This window comes from Aotus nancymaae, unplaced genomic scaffold (genome assembly GCF_030222135.1).
Source record: "Aotus nancymaae isolate 86718 unplaced genomic scaffold, 86718_ANA_hifiasm-v0.15.2.pri h1tg000131l, whole genome shotgun sequence".
In the NCBI taxonomy this organism is placed as follows: Eukaryota; Metazoa; Chordata; class Mammalia; order Primates; family Aotidae; genus Aotus; species Aotus nancymaae.
In genome coordinates, this window is record NW_026988546.1 from 3,397,839 (window position 1) to 3,417,007 (window position 19,169).

Here is a 19,169-nt window from a genome sequence, read left to right on the forward strand (position 1 = left end):
ATGCCTAACACATAAATAATACTTTATTCTTTAGATAGACAAAAGTCAGAAGAAACCGCATGGTTTGCAAGGTACTTTGACTTGTGCATGGTTATTAAAACCCAGTAAGTAATTCAAGTATGGTAATACAAAGGCAGGCAATTAAATGCACCAATATCACTCTAAAACGAAAGGCATAAAAATAAAGGGTGAAAACTGTGTTTCTCCATATGGCCAAATATCAGAACCTTACTTTAGAAGATATATAATTATTTTTTAAAAAAAGAAAATATACAATTATTATATATTATTTCCCCAGATGGCAATTTTCAGAAACTGCAAAAAGTGTCAAGATCCATAGTTTGCTTCATCAAATGTTTTTCTAGCTTGTTTCAATTCTTCATTCATAGTAAGCAAGTCTTTAATCCTGGCAAACGTCCTTAGGTCACTTCAAATCAAAAAGACAGTATCTTCAACTTGTATCGACCTTGTCTTCCAATGGATATTGCCTTGTGAGTCATTTCAGTGATAAACTCTATGACAAGATCTTCGAAAATATTCACTGACTCAGTATAAGGATTCTGGTCATCCCCAAAGCCATACATCATACACCGCAATTCTTTAGAAAAAAGTATCTTTCTTTTACCCTGTCCACCTTTTGCACCTCCTCCAATTTCTTCATTTTCTTCCTCAAAGGTGGGGTCCTCTTCCTCATCGACCATCCCAGTAGCCCACCAACACACAGCGCCCACAATTTTTTTTCTTTTTAAGGCAAGGTTTCACTGTATTGCCTAGGATAGAGTGCTGTGGTGCATAGCTCACTGCAACTTCAAACTCCTGGGCTCAAGCTGTGCTCCTGCCTCAGCTTCCCAAGATGCAATGTTTTAAAAATATTTTCCATTCCCATTGAACCTACAGATGCAGAAACCATGGCTATGGAGAGCCGACTATACTATCAACAACTCTGGTTGGCACTTTTCTTGTCTGTTTAAGGGAATAAAAATGATGCAAACTGTCAGGGCTGGTGTGAGAGCAACACCTCATAAATTGCCTTCCCTCTTTCTTATGTGAATTTGGGCCTCAGTTTTCCAAAATTTACCTCCTGACATACGCTCAATTTTTTTAATTTCTTCTTTAGTGAAATTAGCTTGTTTTGTTCTATACTAATTATCTGTATCTGAATTAGAAAAGGAGCTGATATGGTTTGGCTGTGTCACCACCCAAATCTCATCTTGAATTGAAGTTCCCATAATCCCCACGTTCCCATTACCTCCATGCTGCTATTCTTATGATAGTGAGTGAGTTCTCACAAGATCTGATGGTTTAAGAAGGGGCTTTTCCCTCTTTGCATGGCACTTCTCCTTCCTGCTATCATGTGAAGAGGATGTGTTTGTTTCCCCTTCTGCCATGATTGTAAGTTTCCTGAGGCCTCCCCAGCCATGCGGAACTGAGTCAACTAAACCTCTTCCTTTATAAATTACCAAGTCTCAGGCAGTTCTTTATAGCAGTGTGAGAATAGACAAATACAGAAGCCTTTGTGAACAAGCAAAATGTCTTTGTATCCTGGTTTTATTGTTCTTAATGCAGTGGCTGCAGATAGAGAGTTCAATAGGATTTGTTAGTTGCTATATCATCTTTATTATTCTGTAAGTGCTGATATTGTACAGTTGATAGAATGGGACATGAATAACTTTTATAGAATACAAACCTTCAAATTCAATAATTTATTAGTACAGTGCACAGCCAGTGTGCTTAGGGGCAGCTCCAGCTGATGAATTACCTCCTTGTGGCCTGGCTCTCTTGGTGACTTAAGTGCTCCCAAACATGGGAATAGTTTAGCTGAGTTAGAGATACTTTGGGTGGGAAAATTAGGGAGCTGGGGTGTAGGAGAAGGTTCAGTGGTCCAGGAAAGGAGAGGAGACAATAACTTTCAGGACAGAGAGACAATTCTGGAGTTAAGATGATGCTAGAAAGTTAGCAAGTGACTTTCCTGAAGCCATTTCATGCAGATGGGGCTGGCTGCCATTTTACCCTTTTTCTTATCAAAATTTTTCAATTAAAATTTGAAACACTAATTTTTATCAAAGAAGTCAATGATAGGGTTGCCAGATAAAATATACAAAGCCCAGATAATTTTGAATTTCAAATAAACAGTGAATAATTTGTTAGTATAAATGTGTTCCAAATATTGCGTGGGACTTATGCTAAAAAATTATTTGTTATTTACCTGGAATTCAAATTTAAACTGGGCTTCCTGCATTTTTATTTGCTAAATCTGGCCACACTAGTCAGCGAAAAATAAAATTCACTTCACAGAAACCCACAGTACGGCTAACGTCCATGAGAATACGTTTAAAGAAACACGGCCCTTGATCCACACAGACACACACTACATATCATAAATGCAGGTCATAATTCTTCTTTTAATGTGATTGATGTTGTTTTGATGACTTTTAGGTCAAACTCAGATTCCCAGTTACAGACACCCTTGGCTAGTTTTATCTGTGTAACATTCAAGGCTGCATATGTGATCATGATCTTGTGTTTCATCTGGGGTGTTAGAAGCCATGTCTCTTGAGGTACTTGGCTCGTGCAAGAACATCATTGCAGAAGTCACAGCTCAGGTCCTGGCTGCTTCGGACATAGCCAGCACCCCCACTGTAGGCACAGAGTCCACCTGAAATGCATGAGATAGGTTAATGCTGACCTAGGGTACTAGGCAGTTAACTCTGATTCTCTATCAGGAGGCAACTGGGGTTTGTCTGTCAGGAGGCAACTGGGGTTTGGGGGAATCTGGTGCAATGTATTATGTTTGTCCCTATTAATTCTGTGCTTGAGACAACTGACTGACAGTGTTACACATACCTTTCAGGTACTGGTCAGGGGTCCAGGTTGGAAACCTCCTCTGGATTTCTTTGATTCTAGTAGTCAGAACCTCAGTCATCTGAGAAACCTGAGACTCACTAATCCAGGATGTGGGAGCATGAGAGCCAGCGTCCTAGAGGGAGGAAGGCAGAGAAGAAGCCAGGTAAGCTGAGTGGGAGGATGATCCAGCTTCTGGGGCTCAGTGGCACTTGTTCAGAACTTTTCCTTCTCTTGTTCTTTCACCTTCGATGGAACCAATCTCCCTGTGAGGTAGGTTAGATAGGGTGGTCATAGCCTCCCTATGGGGAACAAATTTGCCAGATAGACGGAGAGAACAAACCTCTGACAGTGCACAAACGACATTCAGGACTCATGGTTAGAATATCCTACAGTGCCAGGAAAGATTGCTCATGCCTATAATCCCAGCACTTTGGGAGGCTGAGGCAGGTGTATCACTTAAGCTCAGGAGTTTGAGACCAGCGTCAGCAACACAGGGAAACTTCGTCTCTACAAAAAATACAAAAATTAGTGGTGTGTGCCTGTAGTCTGAGCCTAAGAGGATTGACTGAGCCTGGGAGGCAGAGGTTGCAGTAAGCCATGATTGCACCACTGCATTCCAGCCTGGGAGACAGAGTGAGACCCTGTCTCAAGAAAAAGAAAATTCTGCAGCAAGGAGGACAAAGAGCAGAAGGGAAAATCCCCAAATCGGTGCAAGAACAAATACCCACAATTAATGTCCTTGGGCTGACCTATGTTCATTATAAGGGTGAAAAAAAGAAAAGCACACACCTGGGTGGAGAATTAAAATGCTGAGACAAGTGATGTATGTGCTAGCATGCTCAGCAATAGCACATGTGCATCCAGGAGACCCCAAAACATGCTTAACAGCAACATCCGTTCCCTCTCTCTTATGAATAATCATAAAAGCTTTCCATGAAGGGATTTTCCCAAAGTCACCTGAGGCGGTCTCATTCTCCACCCAGCTACCAGAGTGTACTTTTGCTTTGCAATAAACTTCTTCACCTACGTTTACTTTGGACTTGCTTTCAAATTATTTTGTGCGGCAAAGTCAAGAACTTGAACTGGCCCTCCAACAACACCTGGAGATTAAATAGTAAAGCTATTTGTACCTGTTAGGATAGCTATTGTCAAAAATGTAAAAGACTGGCGCTATAATTTGAATGTTTGTCCCCTGTGAAATTCATGTTGAAATTTAATCCCCCATGTGGCAGTATTGAGAGATGGGGCCTTTAAGAGATGATTAGATGAATCCATTCACAGATTGATGGATTAGTGAGTTAACGGTTATCACAGGAGTAGGGCTGGTGGCTTTATAAGAAGAGGAAGAGAGACAGCCAGCACATTCAGCCTCTCACCATTTGATGCCCTGAGCCAACTTGGGACTCTGCAGAGAGTCCCCATCAGCCAGAAGGCTCTACCAGATGTGTCCCCTTGACTTTGGGGTCCACAGCCTCCAAAACTGTAAGAAATAAATTTTATTTTTCATAAATTACCCAGATTTAGGTATTCTTAATAAGCAACAGAAAACAGACTAAGACAACGGGGGTTGGTGAGGATGTAGAGAAACTGGAATCATTGTACATTGTTGATGGCAATGCGAAATGGTGCAGCTACCGTGGAAAACAGTATTGTGGTTTCTCAAAAAATAAAATTAGAACTACTATATGGGTCAGGTGCATTGGCTCCCACCTGTAATCCCAGCACTTTGGGAGACCAAGGTGGGTAGATCACCTGAGGTCAGGAGTTCGAGACCTGCCTGGCCTCTTGGCTATCGGGAATAGCTTTGCAATGAATGTGGGAGCTCAGATATCTCTTAGATCTCCTGATTCCAATTCTTTTGGATGAATACCCAGAAAGAGGATTTCATCTGTCAGGTATATTTAGGTTGTTTCTACCTCTTGGCTATTGGGAATAGCTTTGCGATGAATGTGGGAGTGTAGATATCTCTTAGAGATCCTGATCCCAAATCTTTTGGCTGAATACCCAGAAAGAGGATTTCTAAATCATACGGTAGTTGTGTGTGTGTGTGTGTGTGTGTGTGTGTGTGTGTGTGTTGAGACAGAGTCTCACTCTGTGGCCCAAGCTGGAGTGCAGTGGTGCGATCTCAGCTCACTGCAACCTCTGACTCCCAGGTTCAAGCGATTCTCCTGCTTCAGCCTCCTGAGTAGCTGGGATTACAGGTGTGTGCCACCACACACGGCTAATTTTATATTTTTGGTAGAGACAGGGTTTCTCCATGTTCATCAGACTGACCTCCAACCCCCGATCTCGGGTGATCTGCCTGCCTTGGCCTCCCAAAGTGCTGGGATTACAGGCATGAGCCACTGTGCCCACCCCTGATTTAGTTATTTTTAAATTTCACTATGATTTGTTTCTTTAACCTAAGAGTTACTTAGTGGTGTGTGTGTGTGTGTGTGTGTGTGTATTTTAAATTTCCATATGATCAGAGATATTTTAAAAATTATCTTCTAGCATAACTGTATTATTGTGGGATCTGAAATTTTTGCGGATTTCTTTAATAGATGATATATGATCAACTTTTGTAAAATGTTCCTCATGTGCATGAGACAATTGTATATATCCTAATGGATACATAAATAATCATATCCCCCTCCTTCTCTCTCTCTTTTTCCTTCTCTCTCTCCCTCTCACCCCCAATTAACAATCAAGCTTGTTAAATTCTGTTCTTGTTTTGTGATAGCCCAACAGACTCCATCTTAGATGTAAGCCTGACAAACTCCATCTTAGCCTCTCCTTCCCCACCATTTCTCTGCGTGCACAGCTGGGTCACACTGTATCCAGTACCTTGTAACCATTGTAACTACATCCTGCTTAGCAAGTCTACCTGCTATTCTGAGTAACCTACCCACTTGGTGACTAATTGTATGGAAAGTCCCCCCTGCTACCCCGCTTGGTAACAAACAATCCTGGGACTCTCAATTGGAACTCAGAGTGTGGCACTTTCCTTCTAACTCACTCGGGTATAACAGTTACATGTGTCAATTGTTTTATTGATTTTTCGTCTATATCTTTGCTGGTTTGTTTATTGTATAACCCATAAATGATCAAGAGAGATGTGCTGATATTTTCCACTATGATAGCATGTTTATTATTATAATAATTTTTGCTGCATGTATGTTGAGGCTATTTTACTGGTGTCTATTTGTTTTAAATTGCTATACTTCCTTGATAAATTCAGTCTTTTTATTATGTCATGATTCTCTCTATCCCAAATATTTTTGTTCTAAAGTGTATTTTATTTAATATATCATAGTTATCAACATTATTTTGATTATTGTATTCCTGATAGGTCTTCTTTTTACCATAGTTTTACTTCAAACTTTTGTGTATTCAAATGCGCTGTTTCTCACATAAACCATTTAAATCTAGGCTTTTAATCTAATTCATACATCTGTATCTTTAAACCAGAAAGTTTCTTCTATTTATATTAATTATAATTATTAATGTCTTGTAATTGCTACTATCATCTTAATTTCTTATTTCAATGTGTCCCTCTTTATCTACATTCCTTTTTGCTCCTGTCTTTATTGTTATTATTATTATTAGACAGAGTCTCACTCTCTCATCCAGACTGGAGTACAGTGGCATGATTTCAGCTCACCGAAACCTCCACCTCCCAGGCTTAAGTGATTCTCCTGCCTCAGCCTCCTGAGTAGCTGGGATTACACGTGCCCGCCACTGCCACCTGGCTAATTTTTGTATTTTTAGTAAAGACAGGATTTCACCTTGTTGGCCAGGCTGGTCCCGAACTCCTGACCTCAAATGATCCACCTGCCTCAGCCTCCCAAAATGCTGGGATTAAAGGCATGAGCCACCCTGCCCAGCCTATTTTGTAATTGAAACTATGTCTCACCTTAAATAAGGCAAGGACTCTCTGATTCCTTGTCTCCCCATCATGTTGACCAAACCTAAACTCTGGGTTTTACTTAAAATGTGGTCCAGGGACCAGCAACATCAGCAACAACTGGGAACTTATTTATTAGACTTGCAGAACTTTGGGCCCCATTTCAGACCTACCAAGTCAGAATTCTCATGTAAATAAGAGCCCCAGTGTTCATATGCACAATAAGCTTTGCGAGTCACTAAATTACACTTAAAAAAAAAAATCTGTGGCTGGGTAAAGTGGCTCACTCCTATAATCCCAGTACTTTGGGAGGCCGAGGCAGGCAGACCACTTGAGTCCAGGAGTTCAAGACCAGCCTGCACAAGAAACCTCCTCTCTACAAAAAATACAAAAATTAGCCAGGCATGATGGCACATGCCTGTAGTCCCAGCTATTCAGGAGGCTGAGGCAGGAGGATCACGTGAGCCCAGGAGGCAGAGGTTGCAGTGAGCTGAGATGGTGCCACTGCATTCCAGCCTGGGTGATGAAGCCAGATCCTGTCTCAAAAAAAAAAAAAAATCTGTTAAGATGATAGATATCATTCATGCTAAGTGTTCTTGCCAGAGAAAAAAGGTAGTAAACTTACAAGGTTTGGGCTAAGAAAGGGATGAGCAGATATTAATTCATTCACCAGTTAATGACTGAGTTAGTGTAGGTAGCAGTGATGCCCTCCTTCAATGCTGCCAATGCAAACCCTCCAAATAGGCCAGAAAGGTTTTTCTGTTCGAACTTGTAATTCTTTTTCCAGATGGTCTGAATGTCCAAAGAGACTTCTAACCCTTCTTATACACCTTTGACTACCACTTCCATGTAGATTTCATCATATTTGGGAGAAATGTCCAAATCTAGGGAATTCTCTTTTTTTTTTTTTTGAGATGGAGTCTCACTCTATTGCCCAGGCTGGAGTGCAGTGGCATGATCTCAGCTCACTGCAACCTCCACCTTGAAGGTTCAAGTGATCCTCCCACCTCAGCCTCCTGAGTAGCTGGGATTACAGGCATGCACCACCACATCCAGCTAATTTTTGAATTTTAGTAGAGATCGGGTTTCACCATGTTGGCCAGGCTGGTCTTGAACTCCTGACCTCAAGTAATCTGCCCTCCTTGACCTCCTAAAGTGCTGAGATTACAGGCATGAGCCACTGCACCTGGCCCAAATCTAGGGAATTCTTATTTCATCTTCAAAGGAGATAGACTCATTCTTTCCTCAAAAATCAGATTTTACAAAGGAGACAGAACAGCGCAGCAGAAATGATGCCAGCGCTAACATCACAAGATACTGTTCTCAGTCCCAGTTCTGCATCTTGCAGCTGCTATGTGACTTTGTAGCAACAACTCCCTCCTTGTGATTCTGTTTCCTCACTTGTCAAGGATGGATTACATGTCTCTCATCCCATCTCAGCAGATTATTGGATGGGTTTCCAAATCCAAGTAAAATAAAGTATAAAGTATTTGAAAGTACTTTAAAAGTAAGCAAATTTAAAGAGATCATTGAGAAATAAATTTTTCTAAAATCTTAAAAAATGACTGCAATAATCACAGGTTTCTCAACAACAACCACAAAAGCAGTGTGAGATCAATGGAAAAAATGGAGCCTCATTCTCACCCTTGCCATCACTGATTCTCTGGTGCAGAGTTAATTCAACAGTGGATGAGTGACCAGTTCCCCAGAACTCTCTATCTGACAAATGATACCAGGGAGAATTCATGCAAAAATAAAACTCGATCTCCAGAACTAAGAATTGTATAGAAAAAAAGATAAAAGAAAAGAAATTTAATATTTTTTGAGAATCCAAAAGATATCAGGTACTTTTTTGCATTATTTCATGGAATCATCATAATTATGCTGTAAGAATGATGTTTTATAGGTGGGGAAACTAAGACCCAGTGAGATTAAATAACTTATTCAAGGTCACATGGCTACAAAATAACTGAGGAAAGATTTAATTTGTGGTCTTTCTCTTGGACCACTTACTGAAAATCCAGAATAGGGTAGCCCAGATAATATTCTGTAAACACAGCATAATTTACTGTGAAAAGAAATTGTGGCTCAACATGAAGCAGAAATGTTGCTGCTCCTATCTCTCAGGCAGAACTGTGACTGTCACAGCTCTAGAGAGCTTCATTCACTCTGCGATCTATGAAGCTTTGCCATCAACCAAAAAATGAAGCAGTTGTGCCACATAACAGAATGGCCACATGTGTCAACAGATGGAGAGTTACCTGCACCACGCTAGTCCCATCACCCACGTTGACCAGAATGTTGTCACTGGGAGACTTCCTGGACAAGACACCAGCAATCACAGCAGGATCCATGCAGTACTTTTGGCTAATGGTTTGCATCATGGGCTGATATTTCAGGAGGTATGGCATGTCTATTTCAGCCAGCCTTTCAGAAGCACGAACTCCTAAAGCAAACACAAAAGGAAGGCTGCAGCTTGGTGTGACTTATGCTGCAACGGGAGCTCAAGGGGGGAAAGAAAGAACTCTCCGAGGATCTGGGTAGTGGTCAAGGACTGAGAATCCCAGATTTTGATCTTAAATATTTCGTAGTGGCCACTCCCTGACCTGAGGTTAGGATTCTCCTCCTGTGAGCTTGAGTCAGCATCCCTTGAGCCAGGGTCCCCTGTGGCTGTCAGTGCTCCTCGCTGGGTTCTCAGGGGCTGCTCTGGCCCACCAGGACAATTCCATGGGCATAGGAACCATTGGTCCTATTCTAAGCACCCCAATGAAATAAAACGTGCCTGCCCATCAGCTGCAACATGACATGAAGGAGAAATTCTGCCAAACCCTTCGATGAGTCTTTAGTGTTCCTCAGCAAGTTTGTTCACAATTGCCCAGTTTTGCACTCCTAAACACCACCAAGAAATCATGCGAGTTTAAACCTTTCTGAAAATAATAAGGACGCTGGGCAAAAGGAAAGCCAATATTAATCTACCTGGCTAGCCTCTCCTTCTAGGTGCTTTTATGGTTTAAAAAGCACTCTCAGCCAGGCACAATGGCTTATGCCTGTAATCCCAGCACTTTGGGAGGCGAAAGAGGGAGGATCACCTGAGGTCAGGAGTTTGAGATCAGCCTGACCAACATGGTGAAATCCCATGTCTACTAAAAATACAAAATTAGCCAGGCGTGGTGACACATGCATGTAATCCCAGCTACTTGGGATTCTGAGGCAGGAGAATCGCTTGAACCCAGGAGGAGGAGGTTGCAGTGACCTGAGATCGCACCACTGCACTCCAGCCTGGGCAACAAGAGAGAAACTTGATCTCAAAAAAAAAATACAAAATGAAAAACACTCTTGTCCACACTGGGTCAATCAGAGCTCACAACAACACTGTAAATATTATATTGCTAGCCCCCTTTCTACGGATGCAGGGGACAGCTAAGTGACTTGTTCAAGAAGCAGAGCCAGGACTCTGACAAGGCTTTGGGACCCGAAACCTGGAACTCTTTCCAGCACAGGAAACAGTGAGAGCCAAGGGGATAGGCTGAGAGGGCGAGAGTGGACAAGGAGCTCATAACTACCACAGTAGTTCAGGCCATGACGTCTTCCAGTCCCACAAGATGCTCCGGGGGTGTCCACGGTTTGAATGTTTCCATAGCATCCCCAGTTGCCGCTTTCAGACAAATCTAGAATTTGAGAAAAGTTCAACCTAAGGCACGGAACTAGAATAGTTCTCATCATTCATGAATAATGAGTCATGAATCATTCATGAATAAAATGACATTAATAAAAGTAATTATAATAAAATCAATTACATCAACTTCACTCTGCAATTAAAACTTGAAATTTAAATGAGCAATATGCCAATAAATTATCACAAAACCTGCCTCAATACTAAATTCTCACCTGCTATCCTGTGGACATCAGTAACTATTAGAGCTACTGAAGCAGTTACACTCTTTGTAAAGCTCTGGTGCCCTTAGATGTTCTTAGGTGGTGTCTTGGAACACATCAGGGAGGATCTGTTCCCTGTAAAGTAGTCCTCATCTGACATCTTTTTTTTTTTTTTGAGACGGAGTCTGGCTCTGTCACCCAGGCTGGAGTGCAGTGGCACGATCTCAACTCACTGCAACCTCTGCCTCCTGGGTTCAAGTGATTCCCCTGTCTCAGCCTCTGGAATAGCTGGGATTACAGGCACCCTCCACCATGCCCAGCTAATTTTTGTATTTTTAGTAAAGACAAGGTTTAACCAAGTTGGCCAAGCTAGTCTCGAACTCCTGACCTCAGGTGATCCATGCCCCTTGGCCTCCCAAAAGTGCTGGGATTACAGGTGTGAGCCACCATGCAAGGCCTCATCTTACATCTTATATGAACTCCAAGCACTTCATCAAATACTCCTAACTTGTTGCTCTGATAAAATATTTATGTTGGCTCTGAAGAAACAAGTATAAAACTTGAATCTCTCTGGGGTATCAACCCAGATCCAAAGTAAGGCACTGCTTGTAAATGGGGATTTGAGGCTGGCTACAATTTCTCTCAGGTACACTTCTAAGGCTGCAGAAGGGAGTGCAAGGAGAGAGGCATGGGATGAGTCTCCACATGGGCTCTCCCACTTTCCACTTCTTCCCTTCTTCCTTTTCTCCTTTCCATCTCTCTCTACCTCTGTCATTCCAGTTGACACTGAAGGGGAGGAGTGGTTTCAGACACTCAGGATTTCACAAAGGCCATAGAAGAAGAGGATGTTTCTTCTCTTCACATCAGGAGGAGGGTGCACGAGTATTTATAATGTATCTACAATTTACACAAGGTGGGTGCACAAGTATTAATAATACATCTACAAGTCACACCAGAATGGGGGCACATAAGCCAGTACTAAGATACCTACAGTAGGCAGGAAATTGCTCCTTTTGAGAATGATCTCACCATTATAAGGCTGTAAGAATGTTTCATTAGATTACCCTTATATTTATTTACGATGTATTTATTTATTTTTAGACAGGGTCTCACTGTCACCTAGGCTGGAGTGTAGTGGGACGATCATGACTCACCACAGCCCCAACCTCCCAGGCTCAAGCTATCTTCCCAGCTTAGCCTCTCGAGTAGCTGGGACCACAGGCACAAGCCACCATGCCTGGCTAATTTTTTGAAGAGATGGGGTTTTGCCCTGTTGCCCAGGCTGGTCTCAAAGTCCTGAGCTCAAGTGATTTACCTGCCTGGACCTCCCAAAGTGCTGGGATTACAGGCATGAGCCACCACGCCCACCAGATTACTCTTTTTTATTTATTTGATCCTTTGACTAAAGTACATTAGATTATTAAAACTTAATGATTTGCAGATCTTTGGAGCTATATCTATTGCATATAATCATATGTGTCTTGTATGTTTATATAAATGCATTTTAAGATTCTATTTTCTTACTAAGAGCTTTATGGGATTGATAAATACTAGTCTTTTGGAGTAAACACTTCTACTTCACAAACTTGTGATAAGTAACCAAAGAGAAAAGTGGAAATGAAAAGACCAGGTCTTTTATGAGTATACTAAAAATTAAACCAGCTGACATGTTTTTTTATTTTTTAATCAGTGCACTTTTATCTTTATGACTGGTGACAAATACCCTTAGTGTTGCAGTTGGTTGTATCACTCCTTGGTTCCTGCCTTGTGGACCTCTCCTTAGCCATATTCTATGATCCTCAAAGTTCCTTGTATTCCCAATGCTTAGCACCTTGTAGAAATTTTTAAATATTTGTTGAATGAATAGGTCAATAACTAAATGAATGACTGTAAGACCTCATCTGAGAAATTTATTGAACTTAGAGTCAGGAAAATTTAGCTTCTCCTGAGGAACTTTGCTTCCTCCTATTATTTATTAAAACACAAGTAGGGTGGTCGTGGTGGATCACACCTGTAATCCCGGCACTTTGGGAGGCTGAAGTGGGCGGATCATGAGGTCAGGAGTTCGAGACCAGCCTGGCCAACATGGTGAAACCCCATCTCTACTAAAAATACAAAAATTAGCCAGGAGTGGTGTCAGGTGCCTATAATCCCAGCTACTCAGGAGGCTGAGGCAGGAGATTGCTTGAAACTGGAAGATGGAGGTTGCAGTGAACTGAGATCACTACTGCACTCCAGCCTGGGCAAAAGAGCAAAACTCCATCTCAAAAAAAAAAAAAAAAAGTAATTCCCATTTTTGCTCCAACTGCAAAGCTGAAGTTCAATCACAGCAACTATGTCAGCCTCAATGGTCAGCTTAGTCACATCTACTTTGTTGCCTTGATTCTGGTTCTCTATTTGAATTAGTCTTATTAAGGCAATCACCTCAATTCTTCTATAGAAATATATGCTCTAGAAACAAATTCAATTCGGCATATTTTATAGTAGGCAATGAGCAGCTATCAATGGTGTATATTTAAAGTCTGGCTTCAAGCAATGCTGTTTTAAGACCACCTTGTAATCCAGAGAACCCTACTTTTCTCTGGGGCATTTAGGGAGAGACTGCTTGTTGGTGGCCATTCCTAACTCCAGGATTTATTGGACAGTATAGGAAAAAAATAATGGTTTTGTTGCATTTTCAAGTATCAGAAGTGCCATTATGTTCCTGTGCTCATCCTTCCCATCTCCAAAGTCATTTGGAAAAATTCAGTCTCACTCACCCACCAGGGCAAGGAGGCCCAGCAGCAGCCACAATGCAGACATGATGACGATCCGGATCTACGGCTCCTGAAACACTTATAAAACAAAAATTAGCTTGAGGATGCAAAAACGTCAATCATCATCATAACAACATGTAATGTTTCTATGGAAGCAAGGGTGAAAAAAACAAATTTCCCCATATCTGACCTAAGAAAATGAATGATTTGAATCAGTGGAAAAAAGCAAAAGTAGGACAAGTAAGTGCTCCATTCTTCCTTTCAATTAACCTAAAAATGAGAAGACTCTTAGCCCACAGGAACTCAACATAGAATCAAGTTACCAACTGCTTTATCTCAAGAAGGCAACCACTTTGAATCTCAACCACTGAGAAACATACTGACCTGGCTCCAGACCCTGAAAAGCAAATTTTTGATGCCCATGCCTCATCTCAAGAGGCTCTTTATTATCTCCATTATCAAAAGGAGAATTTTGTATTAGTGATTTCTTGGAATTTAGGTCCCTTCTTCTTCAGGTTTGAGGAAAGACCACACTTTCCTCAGTGCCCTGGAATGTACACTGGTTGAAGATGTTTCCCACTGCTCTAACCCAAGCCTGGAATCACAGACCCCCTTTATCACCTTAAGCCATGTTCCCCATTCTCCCTCTGTAAAACCCCCCACTGTGGCAACAAACCTGGACCAGAGTTTCACTCTGTCACCCAGGCTGGAGTGCAGTGGCACGATCATAGCTCACTGCAGCCTTGACCTCCTGGGCACAAGTGGTATTCCCACCTCAGCCTCCCTAGTAGCTGGAACTAGACGCATGTGCCACCATGCCCAGATAATTTTTTAGTTTTGTCGTAGAAATGGAGTCTCACTCTGTCACCCAGGCTGGAGTGCGGTGGTGCACTGAGTTCAAGTGATTTTCCTGTCTCAGCCTCCCAAGTAGCTGGAATTATAGGCACACATCTCCATGCCTGGCTAATTCTTGTATTTTTAGTAGAGATGGGGTTTCACCGTGTGAGCCAGGCTGGTCTCAAACTCCTGATCTCAGGTGATCTACCCACGTCAGCCTCCAAAAGTGCTGGGATTCAGGCATGAGCCACTATGCCCAGCCCCTGAGTTTTTGTTTGTTTGTTTGTTTTTGAGATAGAGTCTTGCTCTGTTTCCCAGGCTGGAGTGCAGTGACGTGATCTTGGCTCACTGCAACCTTGACCTGACTGGGCTCAGGTGATCTTCCTGCTTCAGCCTCCTGAGTAGCTGGGATTACAGGCATGTGCCACCACACCCAGCTAAGTTTTGTATTTTTGCTAGAAACAGGGTTTTGCCACGTTGGCCAGGCTGGCCTCGAACTCGAGGGCTCAAGCAATCCGCCTGCCTCAGCCTCCCAAAGTGCTGGGAACTACCAGCACCAGGTCTATTTTTAAATTACTTTAAATTTATTATTACTTTTACTTTTTAAAAATTTTTGTTTTTTTATTTTTATTTTTAATTTTTTTAATTTTTGTTTTATTTTCTTTAAAAAGCTTTTAAATTTTTAAATTTGTTAAAGGACTTTCCAGTAGCATCACATCGTACTCATCCTTTTCTTGCTATTTTAATCTTCTCCCTCCCTCCCCACCCCCGCCACACACACACACACACACACACACACGTACAGCAACACTCTAACCCATTGCCTCACAGATTGCTATGAACCAACAGGCCTAAAATTAAAATAGTATAGCAATGCAGTCACAAATATAAACTAATATAAAATTATTCTGCCACTAAGACTATATTGTCTTGATAAAAACATAACTTTTTAGAGTAAAAACATGTCAGCAACGCGAAGTTTCATTTTAAGTTGTCACGTTGTATAGAGTTGCACTTTCACATGGCCTGTGAAAATGTATATTTACTGAATTTGGATTCTAATCAATAATTGCCAGCCTAGAAGAGCTCTGAAATTTGATCATTTTCTTCCCTCTGGGCAGGCAAATCTTATCCCTGCAGAAAGAGGCTGTTTGCTGGAAGGGAGTTCTTTCTCTCAGTGCGCCCTCTGTGCCTGCTTTCCCATTTGGGTTTCCGAGAGTTCAGAACTTCAGGAAGGATCTTCCTATGCTGGAGATTTCCCCATGAATGTTCCACTGTGCACAAAGAACAAATCAGAGCCTTGGCCTCTCTGTTCCATCTATGGACTCTAGAAGTTTCTCTTTTTATTCTGTTAGCCAAGACGGTTAGACATGTTGGCCTTAGTTATTTCTCAGCTTGCAGAAAAAGTAAGACTGTTATAGAACCAATATTTACGGTGTATGGGTTAATGTGGCATTGGCAACATTAATGTGGCATTGGCAACTCCCTGCCCATGAGGGCAGGCAAGGGATTTACCATCTGGCAAAATACAAACGCCTTAGTCTTTTGGCTTTCAGTTAACAAATAAGACATCACATTTGGCCCTGTCACAGCTACAGTTAAGTGCACATGCGTTTCTTTTCTCCCATTCTTCAATTTGCACATGCTCACAAATCCAAAAGTAATGACATATTTGCATTACAATTTGGTAAGTATTGTAATGAACAGGAAAAATTATTCTATCATCTACATATCTTTTTAAACTTGGGTTTTCTTTGCAAGGTCCTTAAGTTTCCCCTGATTCCAACATTTCTTATGCAGCAGAGACACAATCATTGCCAATTGATCACCACACATGGAATTTTCACCCTAAATAACACCCTAAGTGTTAGATCCATGCCTCTGCTTCACACTCACCCGTCTTCAGTCAGCACTCCTCCTTAGAGGTGGTGAGCCCAAGCACTTTATATAGAGTCCTGTCCTCTTTCTCTTTTTAAAAGTGTTGATCTCATCCTATTTTGGAGAGATTTATGACATCTCATAAATTATAATACTCATCATAATAATTATAAATACTTTGAACTTATATAGGGCCTTTTATTCAAGAATGTCGTGGCATTTTGCAAACGTTAACCAATTCGTTTCTTGCCATACCTTAGAAGGCAGATCCTAGTTGTAGTTTAACTTTGCCACATTCAGGTCCAACACTTGTTTTTAGTTCCATCAGTTTCTGGGAATGTGGGTTAGGTAAGAAAGCAAGGAAGAAAGAGAGAGAGTGAGAAGGTGGGAAAGGAGTAAAGGAGGAGGGAAGGAGGGAGGAAGGGAAGGGAGAAAGGGAAGGAGGAAGGAAGGAAGGGAGGGAGGGAGGGAATTGAATTTGGCATGTCAGAAACTCATTATTGGTTTGTATTTCAGGTAAGCAGAGCTCCTAGACCAGGGGTTGGCAGCTTTTACTTACAGGCCCAGATAGGCTTTTGGGCTACATGGTCTTTGTCATAATTACTGACTTCTGCCATTGTAGCACAAAAGCAGTCACAGATACATTTAAATGAATGGCCATGACTGTGTTCCAAAAACAACTTTCTTTACTACACAGGTGGTGGCCCTAGGGCCGTAGGTTGCTGGCTCCTGTTCTGAACTACCATGAGATATCTATCCACATATCCTCAGTTCAGCAATGCGGGGAGAGATGATCGGCTGGATGATGCTATTTTATAGACACTCAGTACCTACAGTGTGTTCCAAATGTCTACATTGATAAATACTTTGAGAGGGTTCATATGAAGTTTCCGGGAAGAATACTTTCCCAAGTTGTGGAAAGGGTACGTTTCATGACTGAAAGAGGGAGCCCCTCCCTCACCACACCCTGTTCCCCAGCTCAACTGGACACCTTGATTTTCCCCAAACACAGCACCATCCTTTGCACGAGGCCTTCCTACAGGCTCTTTCCTTTTGATCTAACCCCTTAGGGACAAGGGCTGTGTCTCATTTGTCTTTATAATACTAGCATGCAACACTCTGCCTGACACAAGTTAGACACTCAATAAAACACATGGAATCAATGGCTTGCTTATTGGCTGACTGGTACATAGTCTGTCTCTTCTGCATTCCCTGCCTTAGCTCCCTCCCCACACCACACCTCAAACACAAGCTCCAGAAGAGCCATGACTCTGGCTACTTCATTTATAAGACTGAGTCTTCAGTGCCCAGATAACAGCCTGGTACATTGTAAGTTTCAGTAAATCTTTGTTGAATCAGTCAATGAATGAAGAATTCCTACAGTTTCACCCAGCAAGATTTGGACTGGGTTTCCAATGCTGGGTCCAAGGTTAGACTTGTGTTCCTTGTGTTTAAAGCAACATGTGGATATTTCTACCTTAGCACCTATGGCACTTTGGTTTGTTGTTGTCTCGAGAACAAAAACAAGGGCCTCTTTTTTTTCTTGTATTTAAAGAATACGGGAAAAAAAAAGAGGCCCTTGTTTTTGTTCTCGAGACAACAACAAATGGCACATGAGGGGTATTCAATACATGTGTATGGAATGAATAAATGAATCATGTAAAGCACATTTATGACTTTTGGGAAGTCACTGACTCTGCATTCCTAGGGCAGACATTGAGGGTTAAGATTTTGTTGTTCTTGGTCAGGCATGGTGGCTCACGCCTCTAATCCCAGCACTTTAGGAGGCCAAGGCAGGTGGATCGCTTGAGGTCAGGAGTTCAGACCAGCCTGGCCAACACGGCAAAAGCCCATCTCTACTAAAAATATGAAACTTAGCTGAGCATGGTAGCGGGCACCTGTAATCCCAGCTACTTGGGAGGCTGAGGCAGGAGAATCACTTGAACCAGGAGGCAGAGGTTGCAGTGAGCCAAGATCGTGCCAGTGTACTCCAGCCTGGGCCACAGAGCTAGATGTCATCTCAAAAAAAAAAAGATTTTATTGTTCTCTACCTGTGGCTGAGATGGTGAGACCACAGGCAGGGCATTGTTAGCAAGGATCCAGATTTGGACACCCAGGGAGTTCCTGAACTTTAACTCTGGGAGGGGAGTGTGACAAAGCTGGGTTCCTCTCTGTTGTTGGCAGATTTGGGGTAAAAAGAGAACTAATTCACTCATTAAAAACTATATCCTGACCCCCAGAATGGAACTCTTTCATTTTATTTTTTCCACCAAGCTCTAGCACATACCAACAATTAAAATGTATTACAGTATGAGGAAATTTGGGGATGCCCAGCCCCACCTGGGCAAAATACCAAAAGCACCCTGTCATCAGCCCAGAGGGCCACGTTAGCGTCCTGGGAGGTTCTCCTGGGCAGCAGCCAGCATGTTGTCTGGCAATGGCTCCACGGAGATGACGCCCACCCGTGTCCTCAGGCTTGTTCAGTCCTCCCCAGCCCCTTTATGGATAACCTTCCTTTCAAAGACCCTGTGTACTCTCTCAAATACTCCCCTCCCAGACAGAGGGAGGATCCTAGACAGCCAGTGTGGGAATGGAGGAGGTGTTGAAAAGAAAGCTAGGTCAGGCACGGTGTTCCATACCTATAGTCCTAGCACTTTGGGAGGCTGAGGAGGGAGGATTGCTTGAGGGCCAGGAGTTCAACACCAGCCTCAGCAACATAGTGAAACCCTCCATCTCTACAAGAAATGAAAAAAAAAAAAAGATAGCTGGGCACTATGGCTCACACCTGTAATCCCAGCACTTTGGGAGGCTGAGGCAGGCGGATCATTTGAGGTCCGGAGTTCGAGACCAGCCTGGCCAATATGGTGAAACCCCGTCTCTACTAAAAATACAAAAATTAGTGTGGTGTGGTGGTCACCTGTAATCCCAGCTGCTCAGGAGGCTGAGGCATGAGAATTGCTTAAACCTGGGTGGTGGAGGTTGCAGTGAGCCAAGATTGAGATCTTGCCACTGTATTCCAGCCTGGTCAACAGAGCAGCACTCTGTCAAAAAAGAAAGAAGGAAGGAAGGGAGGGAGGGAGGGAGGGAGAGAG

General features: G+C 42.3%; 1 protein-coding gene and 1 pseudogene across 1 annotated transcript; both read right to left on the reverse strand.

The window, feature by feature from the left end:
• Window positions 1-327: 327 nt before the first annotated feature.
• LOC105733435 (transcription initiation factor TFIID subunit 13-like) lies at window positions 328-701 on the reverse strand (annotated as a pseudogene).
• Window positions 702-1,638: 937 nt separating this feature from the next.
• Window positions 1,639-13,443, reverse strand: LYG1 (lysozyme g1). Its single transcript, XM_012475830.2, has 5 exons — window positions 13,366-13,443; window positions 10,294-10,398; window positions 8,992-9,176; window positions 2,845-2,977; window positions 1,639-2,656 (listed from the first exon to the last, which is right to left on the reverse strand). The coding sequence occupies exons 1-5, from the start codon at window positions 13,406-13,408 to the stop codon at window positions 2,538-2,540; spliced, it is 585 nt and encodes a 194-aa protein (XP_012331253.1). The 5' UTR covers window positions 13,409-13,443; the 3' UTR covers window positions 1,639-2,537.
• Between the last annotated feature and the right edge of the window lie 5,726 nt (window positions 13,444-19,169).

Coding starts and splice junctions, on each gene's coding strand:
- LYG1 (XM_012475830.2), bottom strand. CDS start 13,408: ATGTCTGCATTGTGGCTGCTGCTGGGCCTCCTTGCCCTGGTGG. Junction 2,978..8,991: donor ATGGGACTAGCGTGGTGCAG/GTAACTCTCCAT, acceptor TCCTCCCTCTAG/GACGCTGGCTCTCATGCTCC. Junction 2,657..2,844: donor CCCTGACCAGTACCTGAAAG/GTATGTGTAACA, acceptor CATGCATTTCAG/GTGGACTCTGTGCCTACAGT.